The 27827-nt window shown below is 40.6% G+C and overlaps 1 protein-coding gene and 2 long non-coding RNA genes across 7 annotated transcripts in view; 1 reads left to right on the forward strand and 2 right to left on the reverse strand.

Moving 5' to 3' along the window:
* Window positions 1–27827, reverse strand: part of LOC148641048 (uncharacterized) — a 637701-nt gene that overhangs the window by 484069 nt on the left and 125805 nt on the right. The window lies entirely within an intron of this gene.
* The window catches only part of arhgap32b (Rho GTPase activating protein 32b), a 161163-nt gene that overhangs the window by 85794 nt on the left and 47542 nt on the right, over window positions 1–27827 (forward strand). For all 4 annotated transcript variants that reach the window (XM_088619725.1, XM_088619727.1, XM_088619728.1 and 1 more), the window contains exons 6-8: window positions 15076–15162; window positions 20877–21014; window positions 26586–26678. In XM_088619725.1, coding sequence (XP_088475851.1) covers window positions 15076–15162; window positions 20877–21014; window positions 26586–26678 — 318 coding nt within the window. The remainder of the gene's footprint in view (window positions 1–15075; window positions 15163–20876; window positions 21015–26585; window positions 26679–27827) is intronic.
* On the reverse strand, window positions 20486–26750 carry LOC148641052 (uncharacterized). Its single transcript, XR_015930315.1, has 3 exons — window positions 26613–26750; window positions 25628–25738; window positions 20486–21156 (listed from the first exon to the last, which is right to left on the reverse strand). It is a non-coding gene; the product is annotated as an uncharacterized LOC148641052 (long non-coding RNA).

The following is a 27827-nucleotide window of genomic DNA, read 5'->3' on the forward strand; positions in this document are numbered from 1 at the left end:
ATTTTACTGTGCTTCCCAATAGCGCTATTGGGAAACAAAAGTGCCGACTTTCTAAGTGGCTTACGTAACCTTTACTTTTAATATGTGCTTTCAGTTGATAGGCCTTTCGTTTTGTTCTTTTTTTTCTGTGACAATGCTTTTTATTTTTTCCTTACGCATCCAGGTAGGTTTAGGAATTTTGTGTCTTCCTAAATATTACATATATTAGAATTACTCTCTAAATCATTTGTTTATTGTATATTCCATCAGTATAGATTGTTTTGTACCTGTCGTCTGAGAATTTCTGTTTGGCCTTGTCATATTTACAAGTTTCCCATTCTTCCCGTAGATCCTCTCTGCCGATTTATTTGTTTAATTTGCAGGTGAGGCACTTCTCATGTTTTCGTTATTAGAAAAGATTTCTGTGTGTTTTAGTGCTTTATCTGTCTCACATCCCACTAAACTTGGCAAGAGTAAGGAGTCCCTAGTTTGAAAATAAGGTAGAAAAGAACTGTGCAATTATTGAAATAGTAATATTAGAAGACACATAGTGAATGATGGTGCAGACTTCTTCATTGCTGTTTTTTGTGGAATAGAAGCGTGACTACAGAATGGCATGGGGGCACAGCGTTTAGCATCGCTGTCTCCCAGCTCTGGGGCCCTGGGTTCAATTCCAGGTCTGAGGTGCTATCTATGTGGAGTTTGCATGTTCTCCCTATGTTCACATGGGTTTCCTCCAGGTGCTCCAGTTTCCTCCCACAGTCCAAAGGCGTACAGATAAGTTACTTGGATTCTCAGAAAATTATCCCTGATGTGAATGTACTGGACGTGAGGGTTTGTGTCTGTGTGTTCCCTGCGATGAATGGGCATGCCATCCAGGGTGTTTCCATGTCTTGCACCCTGTCTTGGATAAAGTGGTTAGAGGATGGATGGATGGAAGAGGAACTGCGCAGAACAATAATAAATCACAAGGGTGAGACTCATGCAGCACGCTATCCATCAAGAATGGTGGATAGGTACAAATGACTAACTCTTCCATAAGCCCTTTCATTGCAAAACGTTTTTCCATGAGCTGCATACTATATGCTGTATGCATTATAGATATGGATGTTTTACTTTTATTTGCCTGTGCAAATTTACCAGTGCTTTTTGTATGGACAGCGAAATGAGACGCATTTTTAAAGCTTCTGATAAAAGGAGTCTGCAGTGTCTGTCGTGTGTGTGTTCCTGGGCACTGACCTAGTGATTTGTATGGACTGCAAAGTCTTTTCATTTGTCAGAAAATCATAATGCGGTTTCCTCGGTGCAGCCATGATGGTATCCTTTAGTACAGACACTTATTAACACTGGTGTTGAGATAGTAGGGTAGCTCGGTTTTCTATGTGCAGATACTGTATGAGCCTCGGTATAAAGGTCTGATAGCAGCTAAAACAAAAGGCAGAGTGTGCACAGTAACCAGTGGAAAATACAGAACAGATTTCTACTGCCTCCTCACCACAGTGACTGATTCCTTCCACTCCTAGCCATGCGTGTAAAAATCTATGACACACATAAGTAACTTAGGCAACACACAAGGCCTTTCCAGGACCTTAATGCTACATCCAGTATTCCTGTTGTTTTAGGAACGAGTGTGAAGCATGAAGGTGAATCCTTTATTTTCTGGTCCCCAGCTCTCAGTTTCCATGGTGATCATCCTTATCCTGTCACCCCATTCTCTGCAGGGCAGGGAAGCCTGGAATCCCTTCTCCTTTTCAAATCTGCCTGCTGTTTATATTTAGGGGAGAAAATAATTCCTTTCATCAAAACCATCTGGTGTGTATGAGCAGGCTATGGGGAAACAGCTCTCGCAACATAATAAAACGTTTTGGAGACTGTCTAGGAAAATATTTCATCTCTACTTTACCTTAAAAGTTGAGTGATTTCTAGAAAATTCTACTGCTCGCCACACTGGAAGATTTATTTTTTGAATCAGTTGATTTCTTCCCTTTGTTTTCTCACATACTTTACCAGCAGGTTAGTAGACAGGCTCCCGTGAAGTGAAGTGGCAGAACTTTCTCTCTTTGTTTCTGATGTGAAAGTGGCCTTTTTTCTTGCTATTAGAAAGTTATAGTCTCACCCGTAGCTGTTCTGTATACCCCAGTTCACAGTCTTTTTTTCTTGTTGGATTTTAACGATGGTTACGGGACTCAATTTTGCAGAAGTTGCACCTAAAGTCAAGCTACTGGTCAACAACTACAACTGATTTTTTAGTGCTGTAGACAGAAGCAATCAACAGTGAATAACTGCAAATATCTGGTAGAACCCAGGCAAATTGTAAACTCTAAATGTACTTCCATTAAAGGTGCTCTTCTAGTTCTTGAAAACTACGCTGTCAGACAGTGAGATGTAATTCAGCACAAAATGAACTTAAATCTGACACACTGCAATTACTGTACTTTGCACCCCAGGACGTGTCATCAGGTTCAGAGAAATAGAACATTTTGAGGCCTGCGTGGCATGAATCACCTGCAGTAGCAAAGGCATTAACAGAATGGCTTTGTTAAGACCAAGCCCAGATCTCCTTACTGTTGTAACTAGGGTATTTGAAAGAAGATAAAGACGCAATGAAGTTTCTGATTACTTTGAGAAACATTGGTGAATTGACAAATCTTTTATGAGTAGAACCATTCTCAAATATTAGATATAACTCAATAATATAATGTAGTTCTGCTTAGTATTGGCCCTGCTTTTTAGTCCACTTGAGCAACATCAGTTCAGATTTCTCAGTAATGATGCAGAATAATTTTAGAGCTGGAATGTACTGTTAAACTCTTGACACACAGCCTCTTAGCTCAAAATAAACACAGACAATATCAGGTTCCAGTTCTTTTTTCTCACTTAGTGAACACTGACACAAATTATACAATCTTGTGAAATCTGTTAACAGTTGTGATGAAATAATTGCATGTATTTCAGAACTCAATTTGAAAATGTCTTTTAAACAGCAGGTTAACAAATAAAAAAGAGTGTTGCACTTAATTTAACAATTTAAAGGTGTTCTGGACAAGAAGCCGAGTTATTCAGATCTCACAGCTTTAAAATGGGACTATTTCAGAGAAGAATCTATACGGTTTTCGTTGTTCTTGCCAAGATTCAGAATGGTACATCAGTTCAGTTTGTTAAAACCACTCACTAAAGCATTTATAGAAATATACAGTGTACATAAAATACAGTACTTAGAATGAAAGGGATCCCCTTGTATAGGGGACTGGCAAGGTAATGAATGTTTAGTGATCTATTCCAAAATAGCGTCATTAATCAGGCTCAGTTCATTAACCCAGGTCTCCTGGCTCAGCTGGTTGAAATGGGGCAGTGGATGTGAGCAGGTGGGCTGTGTCTCCTTCCTACCCCTTTTCTTTGTCCCCCATTGGTGTTTTCGTACATTAATGTACACAACCCCCACCCCCTTCTCAGACAAAGCAGGGGTGTTGCAGGAGGATTTCAATAGGAGAATCTCAATCCATTTCCCCGGCATCAGTCCTTTTGTTCATGACAATTTCTTTTGGTACTTTTCCAGGAATAGCTCTGAAACCCAACATCAGAAACGTGCACACGTGAATTTGTTCATTTGGTAAAATGTCCTGTCCTGTTCTCCCTTTCTGCCTTTGTTCTGAAACACAGATTTCGAAAACATTTTTCTTCTCCATTTTCCTTTCAGATTAACAAAAAAACACCTTTCACATGGACAGAGACTGCCACTAGACTCTGTGTTTTCAATTCAGGCAGGACAGGGTCTCTTCGCATTGTTGTTACATGTGCAAGCAAAAGCCCACCCTCCATCGCAGGCTCCCAGAGATAGTCTCACACACACGGAGAGACAGATAAGCACTGTCCTGGTCTGACCCTTGTAGTGGTCTAACAGCTGGCAGAGTCAGTCAGCTGATGTGTATTAACACCAGGCCAGAGTAAAATGGGCTCCCATTGTGTGTTCTTGCTGGGATTGAAGGAGTGAAACAGTGTACTCCTGAAGACCTTTTTTATTTTATTTTTGTAAAAGGGTCAGGTTTTTTATTCTCACCCTGACATTTTGTTTGTGCCCTTTTATGGTTATAGAAGTTATCTCTTCATTATGGTGGGCCTGTTGATACATCTGAATCAAAACCTAATTTGAAGAGTGGATGTTGATATTGAGAATATTGCTGTAAGAGATCTCATGTTAGTGTATTAATCATTTACTTATAATACCACACTTATGTTTTTCAGTTCTGTTTGTGATTTAGAAGTCATGATTTTAAGTCTTGAAATTGCACGTAATTAAGGATAGTGTTCTTCACAAAGACATTTGACAAGGCCCCTTTGGAAAACCCAGCGCTTTAAAGTTTAGAAAAGGTTTGTTTTGTGTCTGCTTTATAATATTATGAAAAAAACAAAGACCGATTTTAAAATGTGTACTTTTACAATGTTGAATATTTCCCTGTTGTGCTTGGGAATCTTATTGAGCATCTTGGGCTACATTTTACTCTGTTTAACACTTGTTCTCACAGGGTGTGATACACCTGGGTGTTTCCGAATAGGGAATCATCAATATTAATTACAGCGGGTGTGCTGGAAATATTATCATCCTTAAAGATAAGACTTAATTTAGATTAGTGAATAATAATAAGCATCATAATAATCTTCATTTCAGTTCTTTTCACAGTATATGTCCTTTCATTCCGTCTACTCTTACACAGCACATGAAAGCTTTCTGCTCCTATTACCTGCTCTGCCCCCCCTTCCCACCCCCCAGCAATTCTCCCACTGCTGATATGTCTTTCTGCTGAGCCAGCATTCCACATTCCCTCTGAAAGAGACCGGAAATGCGGGAATGTAAAACTGGAAAGGCTGAAGTAGGACTTGCTGAGGGAAGAGGGTGGGTGAAGGGTGGTTGATTTATGACGCTGGTTGTTTTACAGTCAGCAGCTATTTTTTTTTTCCTCTGTAAAACACAAGAGCTGCTTTGAACCAGCCAGGTTCCCAGGCCTATATGCCTCAGCTTCGAGCTGTGCTGGCTGGTGAGCTCTGGCACTGGAAAAGAGGGTGACAAAACTAAGCGAAGGTGCTCTATTTCACTCCAATTTAGAAACAATAATACTGGCATTTCCAGGGGCTCTTTACAGTATTCAAGCTGCTGGAAAATGTAACTAAACAGCTGAGATCTATGTACATTGTCTCTAAGCAGCAGTTTAAATGAGTTCCTCTCTCAGTTGCTTCTTGGTCAACAGTCACATTTTCGACTGTAATTGCACTGCGATTCCACATTATTAAAAGGCCACCACCTAATTTGTTTCTGGTTCCGTTCCACAAAATCAAAAGTTCTAATTAGCTGTTGAACGTTGTTGTCCGTTAAATTAAGATTGAATGAGATTCGCGAATTTTCTTATTGTGAGTATTTTGACGTTTATTTCGGACTAAGAGTGTCAAGAAAAGGTTTGTGGAGCCCCTAGGTCGGTCTGCATTTTTGTGTATTTTAGACCTAAAATGTAATTAGATCTACATGAACATCGTATTAAAAAATAACAACCCAATAAAACTGATAAGACATATGGTGATCCAAAAGTAAATATGTGCATGTACATATGTAAACCTTGCATTCTGTAACAGGTGCCACCTCCTTGAGCAGCAATGACTTTGGAGTTGTGTTTGAAGGGGCCTGTTTGAGCTGTGTTTGAAGGGGCCTGTTTGAGCTGTGTTTGAAGGTGACTGGTTGAGCTGTGTTTGAAGGGGACTGGTTGAGCTGTATTTGAAGGGGACTGGTTGAGCTCTGTTTGAAGGGGGGACTGGTTGAGCTCTGTTTGAAGGGGAGACTGGTTGAGCTCTGTTTGAAGGGGAGACTGGTTGAGCTCTGTTTGAAGGGGAGACTGGTTGAGCTCTGTTTGAAGGGGGAACTGGTTGAGCTCTGTTTGAAGGGGGAACTGGTTGAGCTCTGTTTGAAGGGGACTGGTTGAGCTCTGTTTGAAGGGGACTGGTTGAGCTCTGTTTGAAGGGGGGACTGGTTGAGCTCTGTTTGAAGGGGGAACTGGTTGAGCTCTGTTTGAAGGGGGGACTGGTTGAGCTCTGTTTGAAGGGGACTGGTTGAGCTGTATTTGAAGGGGACTGGTTGAGCTGTATTTGAAGGGGACTGGTTGAGCTGTGTTTGAAGGGGGGACTGGTTGAGCTCTGTTTGAAGGGGGGACTGGTTGAGCTCTGTTTGAAGGGGGGACTGGTTGAGCTCTGTTTGAAGGGGAGACTGGTTGAGCTGTGTTTGAAGGGGACTGGTTGATCTTCAGCAGCAGGTTATGACTTAAGCCGGACTGATGGATAGGAGAGCCCATAGATGTGTCGAGTGGCGGGATGGTGATGTATAGGAGCGAAGAGCACAGTCACATCTTGCATTTTTCACATGTTTCAGCCTGTGTAGTGTGTGTGCTGTCAATTAGGAAGCAAGTGTGCTTTTAGTGTTTCCAGTACTTCAATTTACATGCATTGCATCAAAATGGCACAGTTTCGTCATTTCTTCTGCTGAACAGGCTAACAGTGACTATCTTTGATCTTGCGTTATCTTATTTGGTTTTATGGAGTTTCAAGCTCAGAAGTGATTTATTGATATTGTATAGTAATGTTATTATGAGCCTCTGTGGTTGCAAAGAATTCATACAAAGTAAAATTATGAAATATTCTGTAACAGTTGGTTTTAATTGCAACTGGAGATTAATATTATGTTTTTTTTTCATTTACTTTTTAATCCCATTATTATCATGTGGATCTCTTGGCAATAATGCTTGGTGTAAGGAGGGGTATTCGTTGAAATCTGCTGTAGTTTGTAGTGAGAATGGAGAACCCTATTTACCAACACATGCCAGGCATTTTGTTTTAATTTAGTCCATTACTGTGCACTGAAAAGCTTCATTCACCTCCTGCAGATTTAATTTATTTTCGCTGTTTTACTTCCCACATTACTCCTCAGCCTCATAATGGTATTAAGTTTGAAGTATATAGGTGGGAGGAAAGTGCAATAGCTCAGAACAGAACCATATTTCTAAAATTACACGTGCTTTTATTCAGCATTCTCATTCACCTTTACAAAACCTGGAGCATTGAATTGTCATATCTGGGTGATAGATTGTACCATGATGCCAACCATGTTCAGCAGGGTGTGCTGTAATTTAAAACATTACTGTTTTGTGCTATTTAAAGGTTTGTCAATATGGAATGGAACATCCAAAGGCTTTTTATGTGGAATATTCAGCATCTCTGAAATCATAAGGATTTTGTAGCAATGAAACAGCAATGGGTTTGTAGCTATATTTATTGCAAGGAAACTACACTCACTCAAACCCATCTAAACTGGGTCATACTTGGATTATGATTTTATGATATTTTTAGCTACTTGTGCTACCAGATACATTTCTGATGTAGTAAGGGAATCGGGTTTCCTAAGTAAAAGATATATCACCTTTATCATTTGTATTCTTCTTTATTAGCAATCAATATAGAATTTGATCATAGTATGTAGGTTTAAGTAAAATGTGATACCTTCTCACTCTACAAAGTCCTTAAAGTCTGAAAAGGTAATTACATTGCATTAAATGCATTCTACCACTGTAGTGCAGAGTTGTATAGTGCTGTGTGGGGTTCAACTCACATTAGAGAGAACTATGCCAACAACCACATTGCCAAGAAAGTTAACATTACCACTGACACTAATTGTAGCCTCAGAATCATTGTGCAACATTTAAGACCCCTGTGCATTGTACTGTTTTACTGACTGAAGACCAGTACTGCAATTTACAGTATTTTCCTAGACTTTATTCCCTGTTGAAGTTTTTCCAAGACTGTGATAATTTCTTTAAGGAAATGAGTGCCACTCTGAAGCAGATCTTTTCTGTATGTGTCTTTTAAGTTTGTGACTGCTAATAGTTGGGGCCATACTCTGTTGGTGAAAGATACACTCACCAGCTGTGATCCCAATGGGCTGTGAAGGATTTTGGTTGTTTGTTTTTCCTTTTCTAAGTGGTTAATTTAAATTACTTAATTAGTCCTTCTTCTGCCCACAGTACTGGTTAACATTCTCATCGCGTTTTAATGTCGTTGGTGTTTTAGCATTACTGTTGATCTTCTAGCAACTAGAGTCAGTAGAGAGACTACTGTATTACTAGTTACTTTCACATGGGCACTAAATTATTATCAGGGATTTGCTGTACTTGTTATTTGCTGAGTTTATAGCCCATAAAAACTTACAGAGATGGCCAGTTAAAGATGGCTATCTGAAGGAACTACAGAAAGACATAAAATTCATATCTACTACCTGGATCACTCATTAAATGCAATCCATCATCAGCAAGCTTTGGTACATGACAATCTCATGATTAAACGTATTAAAAGCCACGGGTCTGCAGTAGAATATGTTGAACTTGCCTGTTTTCCTTTCCATGTACTCCACCTCTTAGTCATCACCAATAAGTGGTTTCTAACACTGTGGAATATCAAATAATTCACAGATGCAGAGGATAATTGTTTGTGATTTCACCCTTTGAATGCTTGCCAGTCTCTGAAAATGAAGTTTGCTCTGCTGTGTGACTGTTTCCTTCATGTCACTAGCGTTTTGGCAGTGAAAGAATATTTAACAGTAAATTCTTAGAATATCCTTTTTGGACCTGTTTGTTTCAGAGAGTTAATGGGAATTCAAACAACTCATTTTCAGGTCCGTTACAGGCCTGCTTTTTCTGTAATCAGTTAGTTTACAAAACAGACTTACAACTTCATCCAAGGGTAGTATTTGAACTGCTTTCAGATAACAGCACCCTCACATGTACAATATAGTTTTGTTGTGGCTAAACTCAACAAAGGGAGGGAAAAAACTAATTTCTGTCTGTATGTATGTCTCACAGCTTTTTCTCTCTGACTTGGCACTCTTTGTGGGTTTTTGTGCACACTCAAGCCTCTTGAGTTTCCTCCAGGAAAAATGTTTTAATTGTCCTCAGATGTGATTGCAAAGATGATGTAATTTGTGCTGCTACCCCAGAACTCAATTGAAACCTTGGCATGGCTGCCTGTGTATGCCCATGTGGTGTTTTAGTCTTCATATCTTTTTTATAAGTACCTCTTTTCATTGTCTGCTCTGGAATGCACCTAGGAGTTCTGCTTTCTACTCAGTCAGAGGAAGCGTGTGCCGAGTTTTGTCATATAGGTAGGTCTTATAAAGTCTGAGCTTTTCACTGCAATTGTTTAAGACTGCAGTAGCTTGAGGAATATGCAGTTTTTGGATTACATTCAGTGTCTTAGCGTGTCTTGGATTTTATGCAAAATAGTATGGGGCACACTAAACAAGGAACACCCCAACATCAGCCTAAATTTTTGAGGGTGAGGGCTGAATGAGGTCCTCAGTCCTTCATCAATGATCTAATGAATCAAGCCATGCGCCTTGTGTGTACCTTCTTTACTAACGTCTAGCAGTAGGTCAGCTGAATCTATGGTGTTCCCTGCCATATTCAGCAACACTTTTGTGGGTTTGGGGAGTGGCTCAACCAGTAAAGGCACAGACCTGACTTGGTGCTGTGATCACGGTACCCAGCCTGGGTCGGGCCTGTAGGTGAGTGCTCTCAGGACTCCCCGAGCAGCGCTGTCCAGTTGACTGGGTTAGGGTTGGCTGGACCCCTGTGGCTTCCTGGTCGCCTGCCAGCATGTGGTTAAGTCAGTTAGGGATGTGCCTCTCCTATAATCAGGGCTGGACCTGCAGTACGGGACTGTGATTCCTATGACATCTAAAAGGATGAGTACTACTTCATTCTTCCCTACGAACTGTGAGACGCGTATACTTGTTTTGAGACATGGAAACACAAAAGACAAAAATAAGCAACAACTCATCAAAAACTCATGGATTTGATTCCGATGTCTATCTCTAGTGAGATTGCTTCTAAGCAAGAAGTACAGTCTTACCAGACACCGGATTCTCAGTGTAACACACCATCGGAGATGGTCTTCTTTGCTTTTCAGTTTCCTACCAGGTAAAGCCTATTGTTGAACATGGGGGGGGTGACCTCTGTGGGTATGTCCACACCTTTAACAGGGGTTGCTCTCACTGCAGGAGACCGCAGTGTAGTATGATTAGTATGTTGCCATTCATTTGGCGTACCCAGTTTTAAGGCTTCTTCTGTCTCTGCACATATGTGTGCGAAGTGACTCTGTAGTAACTTTGTCCATCTGTGCCTTTGAACTGTAAAGAGCTCTGTGAAGATGCAAATGCAGAAAATTTCATTTACTTAATGTGCTGGGGGGGGAACTCACATAAACTTGAAAAGCTTCCGTAGGCTGAATGAGTACGGATTCCTTCAGCGCCTCAGACATGGGGAATCTCCCTTTGCACACCAGCCTGGGTTTCCAAGGGGGCTCCACTGTCATGCATGTATAAAAAGATAGACGCTGTCCGTGAACGTAATGCCTGCGTTCTCCCCCCCACCCCCCCGCATCACGCCAGGTCCGTCAGGCGTGTGCTGGTTAACAAGAGGGGGACTAGCGTGAGAGTTGAGGGACGGGAGACACAGACGCTGCTCTGCGAGGGCCAGCCTGCCTGCTGTCCCTCCTCGCTGTTTCTTTTGGCTCATGAAGAGCTCCATGCTTTGTCCTGGGGGACTGTACCAATGAGAGAGAGAGAGCGAGCGAGAGGGAGCTTGTGCTAGCCGAGAGAGACAGAGTACAGAGACTAATAGGAACCAGTGTGTGTGTGTGTGTTGGTTTTTTTTCCGGCACTGCAAATTGAGCGTAAAATGGGTAGTGCAAAACCAGGCTAGCCAAGAGCAGGACATGGAGCAAAGTGGGAGAGAGGTCTTTCTCCAGAAAAATAACAAAACCCGCGAAACGAGATCTATTTAAATCCACTGACTCCCTTGCTCCCTCGGGTCTAAATCCAGCTGTGAGCGGTGGGGGAGATTTCACTCAGTGCTGTTACTACAGGAGGGGGGACAGCACGCGCAGGAGGCAGCCGGGGTTGAGATCTGTATCCCGCTGTGTGGAAATCGTGGGAGCTGGGGTGGAGGAGGCTGCTGTGATGGCCCCATTTCAGCACGCGGAGATGATGGAGAAGGAGGTTGTCCGCCACACAGGCTGAAGGGGAAAGTGGGGAGGAGGAGAGGGGGGAGGGGGGAGGTCAGCTGGCTTTCTGGAGGACAGCTCTTTTTTTTTCTGGTTTCTTGAAACGAGCGTCGTCGCAAGGTAAACAAAAGGCTGACGGCACAGGAGAGGAGAATCGGGCAGCTTCCGTGAGTATTGACTGCGATCTCTTACGAATGGCTGGAGTCCAGAAATTCTGATGACTTTGAAAGCCAATTCCACCCCCCCACCCCCCATCTTCCTGACTTTGTGTGTGAACCCAGGGTCAAGACTGCATCATCTTGAACTTTCACTTCCTTTTTAAAAAGATGAAATGTTAGCATGCTGATACCCTCACCGTGACTCGACTTTTAGCTTAGACTTGAAATATGTGCAGTTCTTTGCTGGATTCTGTTCATCTCTGTGCAGTTGTTAATGCTACTATTGTTAAGTTGTTATTTGTATCTCAAGCTAAAATGCCTTAATCACTGGTTTGACCTCACAGAGGTAAAGAATATTATGTTTTTTCTAGTGTACTCATCTCCCTCGTGCTGTGGTAAGGAAAGTCTGTGAGCTTTGAAGCAGCAGTGTTATTGAGCAACAGAATAACTAGGTCATTAGTGCTCAAGTTACTTGTGTTATGTAAATAGAAACATTGTTTTATTTCACATCATACTCCGAATATAGAGCATCGTTGTATTATTTTCACTCACAGTTTTAAAAACTGCTTCAACTATTTTAAAACGTGCGTTCCTTTGGGATATTTTTTCCCCTGTCACTATGGGAGACAGTATGCTTTTCCACCTTTTTTATCCTTAGTTCTCAGTTTTTGAAAATGTTCTTAGTCTCTCTTTATTAAGCCCTGGAGGGCATGTATTTTCCAGTATTTCTCACAGAAAAAAATAACATAGTATCTTCCGCTTTGGTCTTGTTCTCTGTGATAAGAGGAGCAGGGAAGGAAGATTAAAAAAATGCAGGAACAAGGTAGAGAGTTTAAAAGCAGGCAGCAGACCATGAAATGGGCTCAATAGTAGCCACTGTTTTATTTACTATAAATATGATCCCTCTCACAATTTTGCACAGGGCGTAATGTCACAGTATAAAAAGACAAAGTATTCTGATGTGCTCTTCACATTTCACTTTTTGTGTGGGATCCTTCGTTTGTCTTGGATGTATTGTGATGAGGAGTCCTCATTGAACAGTTCAGGAACATGCCAGACACAGAGGTACTGTAGCGAGACAGGTCTAGTCTAAAAGGATAGCTCATGTTGGCATTGCTGTAGGGCTTTAAGAAAAGCTTATGAGAAAGCTTGTCATCATTCTTTTTGGATGAGTTGTGCTCTATGGTGATCTTAAAAAGAGGGAGTAGCAATATAATGTGCTTGTTTTAGTGGGGCTGAGGGACTCGCCACCTCCATATAGTTCCATTGTAAATGGCTATCCAGCATTGCTTATTTGATAAAACAGCTTCCAGTGACAACAAGAATCAAGCAGAGGGCTACAAAGCATTTTATTTTAGCATGTGTGTGTTTTTCAGCAGTTATGTGGGGACCTGGGGCAGAAGGCCTGATTCAAAACTGTTAGTCATGTTTGGAAAATGTATATTTCCCAGTTTTGATATTTGTTTATTGGTACATGAAACAAGATTCCTACAGAAGAAATATATATTTTTCCATTTCTTATTCCCCTCTGCATAAATGTAGTGTTATGTGGTTGTAGCCGAGGAGCTCTTGTTTATGAACAAAAATAAAGGTTTTTAGTGTACAATAAAGAATTCTGAGCATCATCCATCATTATTTGATATTTTATATGGGGTGTGTCTTTGTCTGTAATTAGGGAAAGAAATCTGTGGACTGGAAAACTACCATTCAATCCAAAGCTATTCAAACACTAAGAAAAATTGCTTTGAGCCAGGCCTGTACAGTAAATTACACTATTGTCGTCTGGGAAACCGCAGTTTTAAAGCTCTGCCATTAACTTTTTGTTATTCATCATGTTTTGTTTTTTTCTAGCAGTAGTGTAATTTGTACTGATGTCTGATTAGATTAGATCTTTCAGATCATTTCAGATCAGATCATTTTCTCTAAAAAATATCCTTTGTGTCTTATGTTCTTTATTTTAAATGTGATGAGTTGGAACGATCAATTTGGTGGATTTTATGAAGTATCAATTTGTTGTATCTATTGTCATACAGCTTTCTCCATCAAGATGTTTTCGCCTATTTCAGTAGCCAGTTTCTGGTGTGTACTTCCTTGATGATCAATGAACAAATGTAATATTCGGTGAAACCTTCTGAATCTTGGAATATTAATCCCGTGCACTGTGAAGCCAAATGCTATTAACCTTATACAATATTTAAAATTAGAAAATGAAGGGAAATCCTGCTTTCATGTGGTCAGACTAACGCAAACAAGAAGTTGCAGATTCTAACAGTTATGATTATAGATCCTTTCAAACCATACAAAGGACTGTTTAATAGAGATACATAGGCAAGAGGTAGCTTTCATTTCACTGGTGTTGTAAAATCAGCCAAAGCCTGGCAAGTAAACAGTTAAATTTGCTTGGGTCTCTGTAGCTGTTATGGAGGGCTAGAGGTTGTATTTTTGGTTGAGGGGGGGGGGGGCTTTATTTCCAGTCTGGGGGCAGAGAACAGAAACTGATTTTTTCCCAGACTGAGGTCAACACTCGCTTTGCTTTGCCCCATCATGCTTAGTGCTTGCTCCCATCTGAAGTCGGAGGGATGTGTCACTCGAGGACATATATTCAAGATATGGAGCAGAGATCCTCTTGGCACAAAGGAGCTGGGGGAGATTCATGGCATTGCTGCCACACTGTAATGGCAGAAGATTAAGGTTTGTGTATAATAGGCCAATGGCGTGTGTCCTTAAACAGCACGGGGCATTTTTTTATTTTACTGCTTGTAGAGCAAGAAGTGATAAAAATGGTCAGCCTAGGCCATTGCCTGCCTTTAAACTTGCCAGTTCTCATGAGAGAGCATTTAGCATGAATTAATAATTCATAACAATAGGCTCTTCAAAACAAATTAGGAGGTATAACAGGAATGCGTTGTGGCTTGCAGAAGTGGCCAGAGCTTCTACAAAGAGCATGGGCGAAACTCTCCCTAGTGGATTCATTTTAAGATGTAAAATATAAGGGTTGAAGATGATAAAAGACTTCAGCATTTAAGTGATGTTAACTCTGAAGATAACATCCCTGTGATGTTACTTGCATAAGAAAAGAGCTTTGTCGTGTCTAATTTTAATGTACATAGATGGTTTTTGTTGATAATTGTGACTAACAGTGTGAGTAGCGAAGTTACTTTCAGTCATCCTTAAGCCATGTTGAGACAGCCTTCGAGCTTATTTTCTGAGGGACCAATTCATCAGTCACAGTCCAGAAAAGTGCATGTGAAATTTTTATGCCAAAGGTTGTACAGAGTACAGCAGATCACGACTGTGTAATTGGTAATTCAGTGTTTCTACAGTACTTGCATACACACGTAACTACACACATGCATACTGTGAGATAGCCTGTCATAAATATGGAACATAGAAAATTAATACTGAAGAGCACAAGAATAGCATTATTACAGAATTAATGCAAACTGTACAGTGAATCTTGGTTTCTCTGAAAGAAGGTAAATTATTTGTGATTTTAAAGAGCAGGGGTTATTAATTCCTGTCAGGATGTTCTGTATGTGTGAGGTATCTCAGTTTTGAGTGCCTCCTGAGTACGGTGATTTGTGTTACTTCCTGTTTTAACAGCAGAGAACAGGAGACACCTGCTTGCTGTTTGGGGTCTCTGTGCAAGCCCATTGAACGATCGCGCTGTTTTCATTTGTTATTCACTGTGTGCATGCACATCACTGAACTGACAGATTTTCTGCCTCTCGTTCCCTTGGTCATTTTTATTTGGTTTTTGTGTGCCTCTGTCTCTCTCTCTCTCATTGTCTTAATACCTTCCTGCTGATTGTTTCACTCAAGCCCACTCTCTCCGTCTCTCTGTGTACAGCTAGCTCTGGCAGATGAGCAGAGTGAAGTGACCCGAAATGGCTGTGAAGCAAAGGAGCTGGTGTACCTGGTGCAAATTTGCTGTCAGGTAGGCGTCAACAGGCTAATGGTACTCCTCTGTCCTTTAAAACAGACATGAAAGTGAAACATACTGTATTGCACATCTGAGAGTTTCATTAGATATAAGTTTGAGCTATTTCACATTTCATTTTCAGAGCTAGACGTTTTGGGGAATATTCGTGCTCAAGCGGCAGATCAGCAATACAGCTTACATTGTTTTTAATACGCATTTTCCCAGTGAGAGGTAAAAACCTTTTGTAATATCCAGCACATGCTGTTGGCTTATGGCAGAGCCCACAGCTCGTAAAACCTGAACTGATCTCATCTTAGGGAATAAAACTAATCTATTGGCTTTCAAAGACAATGTGTTGCATTCAGAAGTTTCAAAACACAGTCTACAGACAGGTGGGTAGGCTTCTGTGATTAAGGTGAAGTGCTTTTACACTTGAGACATAACATTGATTGTCTTATGTATAGTGCATACAGTATGGTCACCTATCTGTTATCAGATGAATGTCAGCAACATCCAATAGGACTTTTCTTCACAGAAATGTAGAAGGTCTACCTGCCCCCCTGATGTCTTTCATTAGTACAAGAGGGTGCACACAGAGCAAAAGAGGCCTGGGAGTGATGACTTCTGTATAATTCTTAGTTACCAGTAGACAGACATTCGAGAGTGCATAATTACAATTAAGTGACAAATAACCAAAGATTCAAAACCGAAACTGAAGCCGTTATGAAACGATAAATTCACATGGGAAACAGGAAGTTTGTGTTGGGGCATTAGGGCAATTTGCTTAATTCAGCAAGCTTTAGTGGTGTCATGTTGCTGGGAAAATGCAAATTGCAGCACAAATCAGATCTACCAAAGGAGAGAAAACAATCATTGAAAGGGGCCGTAATTCAGAACACTTTACCTAGCGTCAACAGGAGTATGCAATTATAGTTTGTAGGTTTGTCTATGTAGTAGAAAACATTGAAGTGATAGAATGAATGATGCCTTATTGTTATCAAATAGAATGCAGTGTTGTAGTTTCTCCTACTATTTTGTTTACATTATGCGTGTTAATGAAGACTAGGGGACCTAAATAGAATGGGACAATAAATTCACAAGCGCTAATAAGTCAGTATTTCATTTTACAAATGTATCATCTCTAAAACCTCAAGACTTGGTGGTGTTGTTTTTAAGTATCCTTCATGGTATCTTGGTCCGGAATCTGACATTAAATATCTCAGTGAGAGAGGAGCTGCTTATAACCACTTCCTTGCAGATCCCACCACTCCTGTTCGTAGCTTCTAAAGAGGCTCTTTACATGCTGCCTGTAACAGTGAAAGTAAAAAGCCTCCCAAACACAAAAAATACTAAGCCTTTAAGGGGGTGTGACTAAGTAAGCATACTTGCAAATGGGCTTATCGTTTAATGTTTCACTTGACTCCAGCACATACTTCCTTCTCTGCATGTTGAATGCATTTTCACATTAGCAGTAATAATGGGTAAAAGAATGCCCAATTCTTTTGCATTATGTTTGTCTGGCTGTCAACTTTGGCATGCTTTGAGGTCGATAGATTGGGTGGGGCGTAGAAAGAAAGGAGAAATTACTCTTGTGTTCAGGCCCTGCAGTTGAAATTCTCTGCCGGATCATACCAGAGATTCACCCACCAGGAACATTTTTAAATCTAGACTTCAGACCTATTAATACAATTTGCCTTTCAGGTTTTATATTGATATTTTATACCTGCATTTAGTCTTATATCTCTTCATGCAATTTTTTTTCAACTTTTTGAATGCATCTTTTTCCTCTGTATCATTGTCATCTGTTGATTTTATTTTCTCAATCTTTTTTTTTTCGTTGATTTCTTCCTATTTGACATCATGTGGAAAGTGTCTTGAAACCTGTGGCATGGAGGTCACAACAGAAGTAAAGTTTGTATTGCGCTGCATGTGTTTCAGGAGCATCTAGTGTAATAGGAGACTCATTCCCAGTGAGGGAATTGAACTTGTGAAGAATCGTATGGTGTGTTTCCGCCTCTCTGTTGCCTTGGCTGCAGTTGAGAGAGTTCTCTCTTGGCACCGCGGAGCAGAGTAAAATAATGTTTTACAGTCGTGTTGGTGACTGCTGAAAACAGCCACTTTAGAAAAAGAAAGTCGTGAGACACACACTTTAAAAAAAGGCAGCTAAACCACAGGCACAGTAAGTAATAGCTCTCTCTTTTGAAATGGTTTTGTTTTTTGGAAACCCTCATGTGAGAAAAAATGTGAAGAAAAAAAAACAATGGAAAACTGACATGGAAAACGTTTTTTTCGAAGCTGATGGTGAAAGAAAGGACCAAGCATTGTAAAATGTGTTGGAAGCATTTTGAGAAATTTCAAAGCTGAGATCTGCAAGACAATTTGAAGGAACAATTCAGATTGCTGAAAAAACACATCTCTCCCAAAGTAAGATCAATAAGAATAGAAGGAATGAAGCCAAACTTGCATGTTTGAAAGTGCAAGTCTCCCACTGACATTCACAAGACCAAGAAACCATTTTCTGGAAAACAATTGCTGTACTTATGCACATGTTCCCGTTCATGAAGGTTCGTTAGAGGTTCAGTAATCCATGTTTAGCAGCAATTAAAATACAAAGCAATGCAAACGTTCGTGTAATAAGTGGGATTACTCTGCTCAAGGACCAAGGCAAAGGAAAACAGGGAGAGCAGTACAGTCAGAAGGGGTACTGAGGTGCAGTACGATACACCGGAGACCACAGGGGGTTGTACAGTATCTGGGTATCAGCCACTGCTGTGAAATGGGTCTGGAGCTGGGAAGCTGGACATCCGCCAGCTGATTATTTTAATGCAGGAGGGAGATATCAGTGCGGAGCTCAGGGAATCTCGTTAGCCCACGCCGCTTAGCTCCTGGGCTGCAGGCGGAGATAGGAACGTGGAAATCAATACAGCCGGCATGCAGCCACATTGATTGCCGGCTCCGGGAGCGCTGGGGAAGATTAAAAACAACCGCTGTGGACTTCCCTTCTGTCCCCCTCCTCCTCCGGACGGAGAGAAATCTCAAAGAAAATATGTTCTGGAAAAACATATTTTAGATATCGACTGCACTGTTTCTGACAACAAATATTGGAAATTTGTATTGACTTCCGGTTCCAAATCAAATGGATGACACTTTTTTTGAAGGTATTTTGATGGACGGACTCTGAGCCTCAGGAGGACCATGCAGTATCACTATGTACGCATGCATGTCTTTAGAAAAATCAAGTGTATTGTAAGTGTTTTGAATATTAAGATAATGTCTGACAGCGTTAATCATTGGATGCCCTACCCTCCAAGGACAATGCATGATGGCATGTAGGGCTCAGAGACCAGTGAACAGGCAGATCCTTGTCTAGGATCAACGAAAGGGAAGGAACAGAATCCCCTAACACAGCTTCTGCAGCCTGGTGCAAAGCATGTTACAGGTGCTCAGCTTGTATCCCTTGCAGTGGTGGACACATACTGTATGCTACAGCTTGCAACTTTCTGTGTAGACCCCCTGTCGATGAATGCTGTTGATAACAAGTGTTAATCAATGGACCGAATTTGCCTTTGTGCAGTTCATTCAATATAATGTCAGTGCATCTGCTACACACGGGATTTTGTAATAACCTAGTTTATAACCCGATAATAACCTAGTTTGTTTCTGTTTAAAGTGGTTTCTTTTAGTGATGAGTACATATTCAACATGCATAAATTGGTGTTTACCTAAAATGTATCTAAATGTAACTGGTAAATACAATTGAACATGTACGGTATGTATGACATGTACTGCATTATATTTTCAGTCTTTTTCACAGTCTTTGTGGTTTCTCTTCCGAACCTCCTCTCCCAGTTTGTCTCTTTTCATTCTTTACTTTAAAACAGACTGAATCATTCTCTTTAAGGCTGCCTTTTTTAAAAAAAAAAGTGTATTTTTTAGTTCGAAATCCTTACAGCACAGCTGAATTTAGGCTAATGGGCATATTTATGCTTTTAAAAGACATTTCAGTCTTCCTCTAGGTTGGCATTAAAAGGCAACCAAATGTTTTAGGAGCTTACAACATGCTGAGGTGAATGGAAATTTGGAACACAACCACACTGGCATAAAACAGGAGATATTTTGGGAATATATACCCATGTCACCTTGATAAAGTTTGCCATGATGTCACTTTAGCTTGCCTTGTGTGCAGCAACCTTTGTGTAGATTGTCCTGGTGGTACTGGTCCCCAATCCTACAGTAATTTGATTTCCTGCAGCAAGCTCTGCAGAAAGGAAAATAATAAATTCCAAGGTATTCCTGTCACAGCTGTGCATCAAGAAAGCATGTAGGCATTTAGATTGCCACTATTGACTGCTATAAATTATGGATTGCACTATGAATAATATCAAATGAAAAGAAAACACAGCTACCTCTAAGCCAGCGCTCCAGAAGCTGAGAAGGACAGGCAAAACAAGAAAGTCAGGAACGGCTTTTCAAAACTGTTTCTGCTTCTATATCAGGTTCATGTTTATTTAAAGCCTACAAGGAAAAACATACTGTAAACGTGCTTTAAGGTGTCAAGATTCTGGCTAGCTGGGTTTGAGTTTGTAGCACACGTACACAATGGAACAGGTAGCGGGTTTATTTCATGCTGACACAGCTACCTACCTGAAGCACGTTCACCGTGTGCTTCACTCTGCAGGGTTCATAACTGTAGAAATAACCAGACAAAGAGACAAATGGTCCAGGAGTTCCCCTGTTTACTCTTTCAAAAAATATTTGGTTTGTTATTACTAGTGAATTACTAGTGAATGTTAATGTCTGTGCTGATGTGCCCCTATAGTTAGACAAGTGCGTATCGGGATAGGTGCCTCTAAAACAGAGCAGTAATAACAGTTTCCTTGAGTTGCTGTGAATATGTTCAGCGGTAACATTGTGCTAGAAAAAATCAATCTTTCAGCTGTCACTTAAGACTATGAAGCTCTTGGTTTGTATTGTATGACACCTTCCCATTCACAACCACGTTTTATGAGAAGCCTTTTTTTCTCAGCCTGTCCCAAATGAAATATGTACATATGTACTGTATGAAGTCTGTGAAAACAATTGTAACTTGGAAAGACACCACAGGAACTACGAACTCTGCAAGGAGATCAACTTTAACAGTTTTTCTGTTTTTTGAATAATGGAGTATGTGTCTGGGTGGGGATGAGGTATAAGCTGCTGTAAAGGTCCAATAAAACCTATTTAAATTGACCAAGAGGGATATATATCGTTCTGTTACTTTTTGCTTGTAAAATATATACATGATGTTACCCTCCTGTGACTTAAGATGTGTGAAGTAAATAAAATAATGACAACAATGTGTGTAGACTCATTTATTCTGCAACAATAGAATCTTAACACTGTTTGAACAACAAATAATTAGTACTCTGGTGTTAACTTTTCTCGAGGGTCTTGAAAGGAGGCCATTTTTTGGCCCATTTAATAGTAAGTAGTTGATCTCAGGATTTCATCTAGTCATTTCTTAGAAGAGACCAGGGTATTTGCTTCAGCAACATGTCTGTGTAGCTTGTTTCGTACTCCCACAACCCTTCGGCTGAAGATGTGCTGGGTTTCCTCCATTTTAAACGGTGGCTCTTGCTGAAGGGCCTGCAGGGTCAGGCAAGTCCCTCGGTCAGAATGCAAAGAGGGGCACCGTGTCGGGTAGTTCCTTCACTCACTGATCTGTGTTTCTCTCTCTTTCTGTGTCTCAGGGACGGAGCTGGATTGTAAAGCGCAGTTATGAAGATTTTCGGGTCCTCGACAAGCACCTCCACCTGTGTATCTATGACCGCCGCTTCTCTCAGCTTCCCGAGCTGCCACGATTCGACAGCCTGAGGGACCGAGCAGAGGTGGGGCCAGATTCCTCTGACCGTGTGACGGTTTGAGCAGGGCACTAGTTCTCATACCGCATTGGTCAAATCCTGAGGAGATGAGGGGCTGTCTGAATATTGCTGTCTGTTTCTGTGTGACATGATAAAATTCCTTCCTCATCTGGAGGAGAAACATAAAGCAATTTAAAAGTGTCCATAAAGCTATAAAAATACAACATGGAATAAAACATATAAAACTACATACAGCACAGTGAAACATATTTTACAAATATGTTAACAAACCCAAATGCATTCCGTTCATACTTTAAGAAATATTTATTATATGAGAAACATGTGCCAGCGTCTTCTTGAAGCGTAACAGTTTTCGAAATGCCATTCGATATATTTTGAAATGTATAACATTATAGATTTTTTCTGTACGAATGTTCTCTGCTTCTACAGTATATGCTTCCACATATTTGCAAACAAACCCAGCATCATTTCTTGTTACTCTGGACACAGAATTCTCCAGAGCTGTTTAACAAGGCAGCCTTGTCGACAGTGTCGTAAAATTGGTTTCTTCTCAAGTCGGAATTAAGTTTAAAAAAAGATGAAAATGTAATATGTGGTTTATGGTAAATAAGCACATTTGAGTATGATGGTTTTTATTGCAAGTGGATTCATTGTTTCCATATCACAGCTGTACTGCAAAAGTGACAACTTTGTTTTTTATCTCAAAGGCCAGCCCTGTCCTCAGTGTGACAGTTGTGTTTCTTGCTGCATTAAGAATGAACCCCAATGCCTTGCAGAAATGAAAGGAAAACAGATAAAGTCTTTGAACAGAAGCTCACTAGTGCCCCTGTAAGCATTGATAGGTTCTGAGGAGTACATAGAGAAAGAACAGATGGACAGCTGTTAAATGTGAGGAGACTAGAGCCATTTTTTAATTCTAGAACTCTCAAAGTGGAACAAACTAAATTTTATCATCAAAATGGGATTGTTTCCATGTTGTAAATAGCACTGCTTACCTGATTGAGCAAATGATTGGTTTAGGTCAGTGTTCTCATTTGAACTGATGTATTACTTGCTTCTCAGTGTTCTGTCACTGTTGTATACATGTATCGTGAGCTCCTTTTTATCATGTCTGATGTTTTATACGCTTAGGTATATATATATAACTCTCCTATTTGTCTTTTCAATAAGCGTGTGACACATTAGGTCTTGTGAATATTTCAGCTACAAAATCTAACAGCTTTGGAGAATTGAGTAGCCATTAATTCCTGCTGTAATGGATAATAATGTAAGCCTCTCAGTGTTTAATTAGAGCACCTGGGATCTCTAGCTCAGAGCTCCTCTATTTAATCATGTCTGCTGTGCTTTGATGCTACACAGCCTATGGAACAGAGTGTCAGGGGTAAAGTGAGGAAGTGATTGAAATCTGTCGTTCCTCACTTACCTAGAGTTCTGTACTATATTGTCTCAAGTGTTAAAACACATATTTAAGGAAATCAGAGGAAGAAAAACAAAAGGCGTACTTTTCCCCCCAAAGACCATGTGTTGAGGTCATTTCAGAATAAGTACAGAATGTCCAGTACGGCTTTCTTAAATATGTTATTGTCCTTGACTGAATCTGACATTCTGGCCATCGTGACTTTTGGACAAATCTGCACGTACCATCTGCAAAACCCACATGTCATCAGCTTCTTTTAATATGGCTCTTTACATGTGAGTGACCGAGCTATTTTTATGGCAAAATTATGCCCATATCGAAGGGCCCCGTGTTGTTGCTGCAGTCTGTTGGCCTGTCCACTTCAGTGTGCTGCAGGACCCAAGCTGTTAATCCCATTCTTGGCAGGATTAAAACTGGAAAATGACATCACTGGCTAGTGGGCCCATTACCTCAGGTGACACCCACACATTACACGGTGGTTTTTTATGTTTATTATCTCACTTTCGGGGGCCGAGCCAGACAAAGGTCAGATCAGTTGTCAGATGACAGGTCACAGGGTATTCCTACCACTACTACCATTACTACCACCATGTTACTGTGCTCAGATGTGGTACTAGAGTACCTCACATCTTGTTCGGAGCCATTGTAGTAGGTGACAGAAAAGCACATAAATGCACATTTCCTGGGCATAGTAGCCACATCATCTCGGCTTCCATTAAAAAGAAAAGGTTTCTGATGGTGCTGATACAAGCCCACACAGGTATGCATGTAGACAAGAAGCATGCATGAACTTTGTGTAAAGCAGTGGAAGGGTAGAGGTGAGGGGGACGATAACTTTCCTATTTTACACTGCCTGGGGGGGGGGGTAAATGGCTTTGCCGCTTTAGTGGTGACTTTTTTATATAATATTCTCTGTAAGGAAACAGCTTTTGTGCCTGATCACAGTGTTCTCAGGTGAAAATCATGGATTCATTAAAATCTGTAATCAATTAGGCACCAGTTGAGAAACTATTCCAAATTAGTTCAGCCCAGGAATTGCTTTAACCCTCCACCTTTGCTGAACTAAAATTGGGTTTTCAGGTTTGTATCATAGTCATTGTCATCACAGCCCCTGCCATTCCTGTACCTGCTTCAATGTCTGACGTTTTTGCTGAAAAGAGTTGAACATCTCACTGAGAAAAAAAATGAGAAACCATTGCCTTGGTTAAAACCTCAGATTTGCCCATGAAAAGGCTGAGATGTTACTTGTCAACGAGATCTGTGTCCTTCAGTGGAAAGACAGGTCTCTTTTAATCCTGCTTGCATTTCAAAGTGGCTGTGTGTGCACTTTGGAGACTTGACTCGAGTCAGTAGGATGTGATGGACAGTGTCTCACACAATGTCTCTGCCGTGGAGAGACACAAATCCCGATTACATGAATCGGTGGTCTGCGGATTATCACAAGGAAATGGGAAAGCCCTGTGGGAAAGCTTGCATCCATGCCAGACCTTTTATCCTCAAAGACACTCCCATAAGGAGAAACATGGAAAAGCCAAACAGTGTACCCGTTTTAATTAAAAAGGATGTTTTTTTCCCCATATAATTACAATTCAAGGGGTTATAAACTTCCCTTATCCACAATTGTTTGCTAAAAACAGAGTAGTTACAAATATGTCTTCTTGTACTCTGAAGGCAAGACCTTCACGTACTGCAATTTGCATAACTTGCACTTCATTGAACATTCATTCGGTTACACTTGCTTTTCATTTTTAGGGCTAAATTGTTTCAAAGCTACTGTAAGTACCTACACATGTACTGTAATTGATGTGGAAATAGGCTGGTGCCCAATGATAAGCCTCTCTGGTCTGCTCCTCCAATAGCTCCGTCTCATAAGTAGCTGTACTTTCTAATCTGTTTCCACTGGAGCATTTAATTCTCCAGTGCGGAGGCATCCTTAGTCTCATTCAGCCAATGCTAAAATATAATTAGCTTTTTTAATAGATGTTCTTGATCTAGAGAGCTAGCAAGTTCCAATGCAAGAAGCGAGGGCTACATTTTTGTAACATTACGGCACTACAAATGATTTACAGATGCTGGCTGAGGTAAATCGGCAGATTATGGAGGCAAAACTGCAGGCTACGCCTCACCAGGACTTGTCCCCGTATTTGTCCTCTGTGGTTTTATTCCACCTGTCAGGGCAGTGAAGGAACAGTTCTGATCATTTAAGTCTGAAACCTGTGAAATGGTTAAAATTACCATAGCGACACCACCAAGACTCCCAAACACAGACAGCTTGAATCCCTTTTAAATTGTCTTTGCTAATTCAGTATCAAAATCTAAAACATTGACAGTCATTGACAATATTTTCAATATCTTGACAATAAAACAAACTGAGTGGCATACCCCATAATGATTAATTACATTGTTATGTGCATAACATTAATAATGACTATTTCTAATTAACAGTTAAGAAATCTAAGCCCTTACAGTTCCAGGCTAAAGCAAATAAAATGACATTTCAGCTAAAGAAGACCAATTGCGGAGCCTTTAATGTGCAAAAAGCTCTTGTCTGCAAACATGGCCAATCCATTTCCCTTAAATTGCCTTTGCAGCGTGTACATTAGGACTAATTCTCACAGATTTGAGAAATGAGCTGAGAATCTTCAGCAGCAGAGTGAGGGTGGTACAGTAGATTTGTGGAAGAATCAAATTTAGAATAATGCTTGAAACCATTAGAGCAGAATCTGTATTCCAGGCCTAAGTGTTTATCTGTGTAGGAGGCTTAGTACCTTCCTTATGGACGGTGCTCATATTCAGCACAACAAGCAGTGTGTGAGCTGATGCACCCCACATGCCTTCAAGCGTCAGCTTAGGATAAAAAAACATGCTGAGGAATGGATGAGATCTCATGCACCTTGGCCAGCTCACAGATTGAACCACGTAAACAAAAGTCTGCCGCACAGCCCCTGCTGTTAATAACTACAAACTAGGAAATAAACAGAAAAAAGTAGCTTTTCCCAGAGCATGGACCTGCAGTAATAAGTTAACAGAGAGAGTAATGAGAAGAGTTCACAATAGACATTTCACACCGAAGCCATGTACTGCTAATGACATCCACATTAAAATTGATTAAAAAACAAACATGTGCTTTATTGAGAATTACTTGTAATTTATGCCAGCAGTTTATTGGATTTATGCCAATTATATAAACAACCATGCCCACCTGGGCTTATGGTTCTATTCAGCTTTGTCTAATCAGCGTTTTCCATGCAGTCTCTGAGAGCTGGAGCAGTAATGGTGGAACCGGACTGGGCAGGTCAGATGAAAGAGGTCGCTGTTTCGTATTATGGATGAGAGATGGAATTAAAAAAAATTCCCATATTGACTATTCCACACCCCCACCACTCCCCCCTGAGCACACAGTATACATCCACACAGGCAGACGTTCACAAACACATCAATGGTAGAACACCTCTTAATATTAATTTCCTTGGAGAAATGGAGCAGCTCTTCACTAATCCAGTCAGCTGTGTGCGAGGCGGCATTAATTGTCTAAATCTGACAGTGTGCATTCTGAGGGCACATGGCCATGAGTATCTTAATTGTCTTTTTAAAACGTGCAGAAAATGTTAATTTAGATGTTTCTGTCTGTCTACCTCATGAGAGGTAAACATGTATAACCAATGCCTTGTTTGAAAGGATATTTGAACCAAGGCTGCTGTTTTTGTCATTTCTTTTTTTTTTGTTTTGCCTGAGAGATGAACTTCTGTGGCCAAAGGCTGCTGGTGGAATGGAGATTATTTGCAGTTAAAAGGGTGGTTTTAAAAACAAAAATTACATGACAAATGTATAAAGCAGGAAAGAACCGACAGTTGCTGTTAAACATTATTTCGATTTGGATTCAAGGATGTGATCTTATGAAATATCTGACAGAAGTGGGGTTTTTTTAAATAAAACTAGAGTTAACAGTACCCAGCCCAGACATTAAAGAGTAAATTTAGCAGGCTTGATAAATTACAGTGACAAGTGCAGATAAATTATAGCGAAGTTCTTAAATGCTTATTTTTTAATAAGAGATTTGCAGCGGTGCTACTTTCAACAGCCAGATACTTGATTTAAAATTAAAACAAATGTGAGGCTATACTTTTTTCTAACGTTCTCTGTTTTTTTTTCCCCCACAGGTGGTTTCCCAAATGCTGATGGCTTACCTCTCCCGCCTCTCGGCAATCGCAGACAACAAAATAAACTGCGGCCCGGCACTCACATGGATGGAGGTAACCGGCATTGTTTGTTTTTTTTTTCTCCAGCTTTCAGTGGAGCAATTTGTTCATTTGCTATGACAGCAGACCATCCAGAAGCCAGCTTAGTATTGACATCTGAGCAGGCCTGACCCATCGGTTGTCTGTGCACTTTGAAAGTTGTGGTAATGGGATTTAATACTTTGGTCCAGGGGGGAGCAGCAGAGAGAGGCTTTTTACAGTGCCGAGCAAGAGCATGTGTCTTGCTGTGCTTCAAAAGGGGCGCAGTGAGAATGAAAGAGAGTGAAAGTGAACTTTGAAACTTTCGACGGGAAAGCACATGACGCAGAGCAGGAATACACAGCGATCATCTGAAAAAACCGAGCTGCTGGGAGCCACGACATGGAACGTGAACCAGGGCAAGAAATCGCCATTCCCCTGTCGCAGTTAAGGAGCTTCTCTTAAACCCGAACCAGAAAACAATGGAAAGAATCCGTAGACTTAGAGATCGTGCTGTGGTGGGTTAAATGCTTTCGGTACAGCAGGCAGATGAAACGTTTGCTGGCACTACACAGTAATTGCCTGATCTACAGTAAATGTTCTCTTTTCCCTGTGCACAAACAAGAAATCGACAACCAGGACCTCAGTAGCGCTTGCAGTCTTTAGTGTCTTTATACATAATGAATGTTAAATCCCAGGTTCTGACTACAGTGGGATTTTAAAACTCGCCAAGCCCCCGGGGTTGGAGCTCAGACCAGCAGGAATCAATAAAGCCGCGCCTGTCTAAATTGCCCTACTTCAGACTGAGTTTTAAAGGGCAAGAGGGCTGTTTCCTTCCCTTGATCCTTTATTATCTTTTATTGCCGCACGTCGCAAAAGAGAATCCAAATGAACAGAATTGTTCCCAAATGAACAGAATTGTTCCTCGGCTGAATTGATAACCCCATTGTATACAGTACTGCTTGAAATACAGTAAAAGAGTTAGGAATGATGTTCTGAAATTGCAGTATTAAAGAGGCAAAAAAAAGTAACCAGTGTTTTGATTTCTTCAGATAAACTCTCAGTATGATGTCCAAAATCAAAATGGTTTTTTTTTCCTATACTAAAAAGATAGACGGGGCAACATATCGTATGGAAATGTGATGTGATAGAGGGTAATGGCAATTGCACGTAAACGCAGTGCAA

The sequence above is a fragment of the Lepisosteus platostomus genome, chromosome 25 (assembly GCF_059453375.1).
Source record: "Lepisosteus platostomus isolate fLepPlt1 chromosome 25, fLepPlt1.hap1, whole genome shotgun sequence".
Lineage (NCBI taxonomy): Eukaryota > Metazoa > Chordata > Actinopteri > Semionotiformes > Lepisosteidae > Lepisosteus > Lepisosteus platostomus.